The 7,420-nt window shown below is 36.2% G+C and overlaps 1 protein-coding gene across 1 annotated transcript in view; it reads left to right on the top strand.

Annotated features, from left to right (window-relative positions):
• LOC107085051 (tetraspanin-18-like) overlaps positions 1-5,606 on the top strand; it is a 9,167-nt gene extending 3,561 nt beyond the window's left edge. The window contains exons 3-6 of the mRNA XM_015375186.1: positions 1,845-1,967; positions 2,040-2,207; positions 2,289-2,372; positions 4,913-5,606. Of these exons, the coding sequence (XP_015230672.1) occupies positions 1,845-1,967; positions 2,040-2,207; positions 2,289-2,372; positions 4,913-4,960 (423 nt within the window). The 3' untranslated portion in view covers positions 4,961-5,606. The remainder of the gene's footprint in view (positions 1-1,844; positions 1,968-2,039; positions 2,208-2,288; positions 2,373-4,912) is intronic.
• The last annotated feature ends 1,814 nt before the right edge of the window (positions 5,607-7,420 follow it).

Raw genomic sequence — 7,420 nt, forward strand, 5'->3', positions numbered from 1 at the left:
GCTACTCAAATTTAGGGTAAATACACTTAATTTAAGAAATTCTTACTTATTTCTAGATCGTTTTTCCAGTGCATAAAGGTAGGAAGCTGCGGTGCCGCCGCCCCGTCCTGCTTTGAAGAAATGATTAAATGCAGTCAGGCTGAGAATGTTTAAGTATTTTCTAAAGTAACCCTGTATTTTTAGACAGTATTTTATTTAAATCAAGGAATTATTTTTTTGCTGCTTTCAAAATTACTTCTGAATCAGATTTGTTGTTGAGTTCAGATTAGTTTTAGAATTTGATGGACTTCATTTTAGACGTGATTCTGACGGGTTCATACCTGGTTCTCCGTGGATTGATTTGGAATTCTTTCAGATCATTGTTGGTTCTTGAAGATTTTTGGGTTTATTCAAAAAATAAAAAATAAAAATTAAAAAACAATCCACTGGACTTTTTTTCCTTTCAAACTTGGAAACAAAGTCCAGTTGAATGTTTTTAATTTTCTTTTTGTGGAATGACTTTGACCTGGATGACTGAGAATCTTCAGCAGCCTTTTTGAGTTTAGTTTCTGACTTATTTTGATGTGGATGTTTGAATGGTTTCTAACTTGGTTATAGATCTTATTTTGGATTCAGACGGTTTTCTTCCAGACTATTTTCAGAGCTCAGTTGATACTTGGTTTTAGACTACTTTGGAGTTAATTCTATCTGTTTTATTTAATTTTTGCATCTTTTATTCCTTTTATCTTTACCCTATTTCTATTGATTGATTGGGTGTATTTTATTTTTTTACCCATGTTTTAGCTGTTAAGATTTTTATCTCGTTTTTTTTTTCTGCACTGCAAAAATCATCTAGAAATAAGTAAAAAATGTCTTAAATTAAGTGTATTTACCCTTAATTTGAGGACATGAATAAGATAATCTGCCAATGGAATTAGTATTTTTACTCCTAAAAAAAATAATTAGATAATATACGCTTGAAATAAGACAAAGCAATTGTTTTTTCTTATTTTAAATGTAAATTGTCTTGTTCCATTGGCAAAGTGTCTCACCTCCTCAATTAAAGAACAAATGCACAAATGCATAAGTTCGTTTTGTTTAAGTCCAAATAAAATTTGATTGGTTTCAGTTGTTGTCTATTTTATGTACAGTTCTGCTTTTTAATCTGGATTTTCACTGATTGATTCCTACTGGTTTGCATATTTCAGACCAGTATAGTTTGTGATGTTTAATCACTGGAAAAAATTTAAATCTAGAAGTCATTTTTTTCTTAAAATAAGTGAATTTGTTCTTGAATTGAGATTTTTAAAGAGACATTTTGCAAATGGAACAATGAAAATTTACATTTAAAATAAGAAAACGCAATTGAATTGTCTTATTTCAAGTACATTTTATCTAAATATCTTACTTTAAGAGTAAAAATACTCATTCCATTGGCTAATCATCTTATTTACCTGTTCAAATTAAGGGTAAATACACTTAATTTAGGTAATTTTTACTTATTTCTAGATCATTTTTCCAGCGATGCATTTGACTTCGTTCAAGGCTGCTTTTATGAGCTAACCGGGATTATAGTTTGAACTGATATTTTATTTTATGTTTTAGGCTGGATGTGAGCTTGTTCAAGTCTTACTTTCAGACGGATATAAACTGGTCCTGGATGGTTGTGGACTTTATTTAAATGTGGATTCATGCTGATTCTGTATACGTTTATTTCTAGTTCTGTGTTCATTGGAGGCTGGTTTTGAACTTGGTTTAATATTGTGTTGTTGTTGGTTCCCTAAGATTTTTTGAGGTAGTTTTGCACATTTTGTAGGTTGTTGTTCAAATAAAACAGGTTGTAGAAATAAGGAAAGATTTTTAAGCATTTTGTTTGTGTCTCGTCCCAGTTAACCAGAGAATACTTCAGCAGGGAGCTGAAACGTCATTATCAAGGCCGTAACAACACCGACGTCTTTACATCAACATGGAACGTCGTCATGACAACGGTGAGCCATTGGTCCAGCAGAAGCCAACTCGCTTGAACATCAGAGTTTAGCAGCATGTATCCTTGCTTACAGTTCGACTGCTGTGGTATCAGCGGCCCTGAAGACTTCGAAGAGAGCCTCTTCAGGCTCCTTAATCCCAACAAAATGGTTCCTGAGGCCTGCTGCCAGGTGACCGGGTACCTCGGAGAGGCTGGCGTGGAGCAGTGCGTCAGCGGCAGCGTGGCGTTTCGCCACAACAAGGTTTGAATAAAGGTTAAAGAAGAGGTGAGGATAAAATAAAAAGAGAGAAACTCTTTGGTATCCTGTCTGTTTGACCTGCAGGGCTGCTACTCAGCGATGGTTGAATACTTTGAGACGTACATCTACTCTGCAGGAGCTCTGGTCATCGTGGTGCTGACGGTCGAAGTAGGTCCTGTTTTTTCACTTTTTTACACCACATAAAATAATTTTTTTTCTTTCTGTGAGTGACTAAGATATGGACAGAATCAGATAAAAAAAATATAAATATATTTATCAACTTTCTGTTAATTAGTCATCCTCCCTCAGTCTCTCTGCTTGCCTCCAGTTGTTTCACACCATCCTGTGATTGATGTCATTGCCTCCACCTCCAGACCTCAGACCCTCCTTGTTAATAAGCCGTTTTTCTCTCCATGCCTCCTCCCATCCATCTTGTCATTTTGCATTTTCAAATTTTTCTGTTATTACTAAGTCCTCTTTATGGTCATTTTAGCTCCAATCTGTTCTTCTAAAAATGAGGCGATGTGTTTTCTGCTCAGAGCAGCGTGTCTCTGGGGACAAAGTCTCCAGATGTTAAATGAACACGTTTTCTATTGCTTTCTTTTATAGCAGGTCAATTGGAAATAAAATAAATTTAAATTAAATTAAAAAATAGTTTGTTGATTGCGAAAGGAAACTTGTTCTTATAGTTTTATCAACAAGGTGTTGTACGTGTAAGAACAATAGATCTCCTGTAGAGGTCTGTCTTGAAGCCTCTGACTGAAGACTCTCGGTTGTTTTCTAACAGTTTGATAAACAGGATGCTCACTGTTGTCCATCATCTTATTATTTCCACACCATGCCACAAAGCGGTTCACCATCTCTCTGTTCTCAGCTTCTGATCCATCTTTGATGCACCCAATGGCTGCAGAGTCATCCCAGTATTTCTGCAGATGACAGGACTCTGTCTGGTCCTGGAAGTCAGAGGCGAACATAGAAAAAGGAATGGAGAGAGTACCGCCCCCTGTGGTGCTCCTGTGCTGCTGTCTATTGATCAGACATCTGACTCTTCAGTCTGTTTGTCAGGAAGTCTTTGATCCAGGTGATTGTTGATGCCTCCAGCTGAGTCTTCTGGAGTTTCTCCCAAAGTCAGTCAGGCTGAATGGTGTTAAATGTTCTGGAGAAATCAAAACCATGATCCTCACAGTGCTGCCCGCCTTGTCTAAATGACAGTGGGTTTGTTGAAGCAGGTGTATGATGGCATCATCAACTCCATCTCCATGGTGATAAGCAAACTGCAGGGGCTTGCTGAGGTGAACCAACAGAAGTGTCTCTAGGACCTTCATGATGTGGTCCTGGACCTTCTTTGGTCCTGGAACGAAGCAGGAAGTCTTCTACATCACTGGAACTGTCTCCAGGGTCAGACTAAGGTGAAAGAGATGCAGTAGAATCCCCCAGAGCTGCTCTGCACAGGCCTTCAGGAATCTGGGGCTGACACCATCGGGACCCGGTGACTCGTTACCATTCAGTCTCTCCACTTGCCTCTTTACTTGACGTCTAGAGACAGACAGGTGGAAGGCGGAGGAAGCAGCACCAGCTTCTGATCTGGCTGATAATAAACTGATAGAAGCAGGAGCATGGGCGGTTCTAGACAGGGGCCAGCGGGGGCCAGTGCCCCTGTACTAAAGACATAATACTAAGAGATATTGTAATGATGCTATGGGCTGGAGCAGACATGGTTCCTTTGGATCTATTAAACTTTTTTATTTATTTTTTTATTCTGTTTTACTAATTATTTAAAAAAAACAATAAGGTGATAGCTTCAGTGATATTGAGATAGGATCCCAGTTTTCATCTGTTGTTTTTTTCAAAACAAATTAAACTTTTACAGCTGAATTTATCAGTTTTTCTTGAGTTCTAATTCTGATTTTATAATAAAACTATAATTCTAACTTAAATTAAGTTAAAGAAAATATATACAATTCCTAAATGATGAACCTATATTCACATAATATTCCAAATAATAGCTTTATTGTATTTTCTTTTTATATTTATATAGCTACAATTTCTTGAGTTGCTTTTTTTCTGCTATGCTATGGGATTTTTATTTTGATGTTAACAATAATCCGAACATTTTTGAGCCAAAAATAAATATTTTCAGTTAGAAGACATATAATTTCAATTAAACTTTAACTGAAGAAATTTCACTTCATGCAGCTATTTTAATATATTTGTATTCCCTGCCCATTTTTTTGTGTCATGCTTTTCTGTGCGCCCATGCAAAAACGCTGCTGAGTTTGTTCCTGAACTGAATGTTTTAAAGAAAGGATTCATTTTGTTGCCTCTGTCCAGACCGTCTGTCTGATCATCCTTCTGCTCGAATCCTCTGATCCTCTTCATCTCATATTTTGTTCTGCTGCAGCTTGTTTTCCAGCCTCTTCCGCTACACCTCCCTGCTTTCTCTGATCGTGATCTTAAGTTGCTTCTGTATTCTCTTCATTAATTCCCCGTCTTTCCTCCTTACGGCCCTTTTTTCTTGTTCAGCTGTTCCATCAGATCACCTGTTCATTATTGTAGGAACTGAAGTAAAAGAATATCAGAATCTAGCAGAGCTACTCCAACATGTTTCCACCTTAAGCAGCAGAATTATAAAATATCCAAAATCAATTACTGTTACTGTTTTTCCTCCTTTGTGTCTGATTGGCTGTTCACTTTTCTCCCTCCTTCAGCTCTTTGCCATGGTGTTTGCCATGTGTTTATTCAAAGGCATCCAGTGACTTCCTCTTCATCCTCCTCCTCTTCATCCTCCTCCTCCTCAGCAGCAGCTGTCAGGAGGAGAGCAAAATGTCTTTCTGTGTCGAGGTTTTATGATCAGCCGGATGTCTGAGGTCCTACTTTGGTTCAGGGAAAAAACATGATGGAACAAATTTTCTCTTCAGGCAGAACAGGAACACCAGCCAATTCACACACAGGTTCAAAACATCCAGGCAGGTCTGTGATGGTAGTCTGGACCTGCTAAAGCAAGATGTTTCCCAAAGATAGGCTGAAATTAGTCTGATTCTGTTTTATTTAATTAATATGTCAACTTTAAGCTTAAGAGTTTTTGGTGAAATTAAACATCAGCTTCTAGTTTTCATTCTTTGATCTATTTTTTTTTGTCCAAAATTTGAACATTATCCCCTCAGAGACAGTGATTAAAAATGAAAAAGTTGCTCATGATTAAAAAAAAAAGGTGAAATAGCTCCCCCTGGTGGCAGAGGGCAGATTGTTGTCCATAATTCCCCTTGCAGTTTGTTCAATCTTTATTTCCAATTATATCAAAGAGTTTGTGAATAAAAGGGGAAGGTTTTGTTGTGAATAAATATGTGTTTGTAAAAACTAAACATTGTTTATAGCTGCTGTTTTGTCTGTGATCAGATTCATTTCTTCTGTAAGTTTTCAGTGACTTTTGTCAATAAACATATGCTATTTGTGCTTTTACAACACTTTTGTTTTCTTTTAGTATTTCTGTTTATTTCTTAAATGCAAAGTTGAAAAACAGAAGATTTATTTTATTCAATGCTGTATGAAGGAAATCTTCCAGAATCACCCAGAAAGAAAAAACCCAGAAAAAGAGGGAGACAGAAAAACCTGAAAAAATCAGAAAGATTTTGATTTTACTGGGGCAGAACCACTGTGAGCTGAGCATCTTCCTTTAAAATCACAAATCTGTTCAGTTAAAAGTCTAAAAAAATCTCCTTTGTAGTTTGGTCAGAGTGAGAGAGAGAGAAATAGGCTCATTTTTACTCCATTAGGAAAATATTTGAGCTTTAATGCTAAATTTCTTAACTAAATTTCTAAATCTGTTAAAAATGAGACAAAGATCTTTCTGATTTTAATGAAAATACCACCTCCTCCATCATCTATGCAGATTCTCAGTAACCCATTAATCAAACTATAATAGTGAAAGTTCTTTAGGTCCAGTTCTGATTTGTAGTTCTGCAGAGGTTCTGGATGAAACCTGCCTGGTTTAAATCTGTTGCTTCAGCTTCCTGGAATCCTTCAGATCAGATAATTAGCAGGTTGCTGTTCTGCTCAGACTCCAGGGATGAAGGCAGATCCTCCTCCTCATCTGCCTCTCAGTGAATCTATTCTGAAGAGGCTTCGGGTTACAGCAGGACACCACAAACAGACAGAAACTGGAGGCTTGGAAACCGACACGGCTGTCAGAAGCAAAAGGAAAAACAGTTTTAGCAGAACTTTGACTCCTTCAGGTTCCCAGGCTGGTTGTGAATATTTAAACATTTCGGGTCGAACAAATGTGGTCGACAGCTGTGGAGCAGACCCTGTACCTTGGACTGGTTCTGTCACGCCTGGTTGGAGAAGGTAAGTTACCCCAACTAGACTGAGCTGAAGGTAAAGCTTCTCACCCTGGATGTGTTGCTGCTAGTTTTCTAAACTGATGGGATTTAGGATCAGATCCTTCTGAGCAGGTTTGACTAAAACTGGACGTTTTCTGCAGAAAGGATCACACTGGAAAAAATCAAAATCTAGACGAGTCATTTTTTTCTTAAAATAAGTGCATTTGCCCTTGGATTAAGGGAGTAAAAGAGACATCTTGCCAATGGAACAAGGCAATTTACACTTAGAATAAGAAAACACAATTGCATTGTTTAATTTCAAGTGCATATTATCTAATTATCTTATTTATCAGAGTAAAAATACTCATTCCGTTGGCAAACTATCTAATTTACCTACTCAAATACACTTAATTTAAGAAATTTTTACTTATTTCTAGATCGTTTTTCCAGTGCAATTCCTGAGCTAACACTTGAAAAACAATCTAGAAATAATAAGAAAAAAATTCTTATATTAAGTGTATTTAACCTTAATTTCAGTAGGTAAATGAGATCATTTGCCATTGGAATTAGTATTTTTTACTCTTAAAATAAGATAATTAGATAATATGCACTTGAAATAAGACAATGCAATTGTGTTTTCTTATTTTAAGTGTAAATTGTGTTGTTTAATTGGCAAAATGTCTCTTTTACCTCCTTTATCCAACTTATTTTGAGAAAAAAATTACTTATATAGATTTCGATTTTTTTCCAGTGTGTGTGTGTGTGTATATATATATATATATATACATATATATATATATATACACATACATACATACATACATATATATACACATACATACATATATATATATATATACACACATACATACATATATATATATATATACACATACA

This window comes from Cyprinodon variegatus, unplaced genomic scaffold (assembly GCF_000732505.1).
Source record: "Cyprinodon variegatus isolate N-32 unplaced genomic scaffold, C_variegatus-1.0 Scaffold114, whole genome shotgun sequence".
NCBI lineage: Eukaryota > Metazoa > Chordata > Actinopteri > Cyprinodontiformes > Cyprinodontidae > Cyprinodon > Cyprinodon variegatus.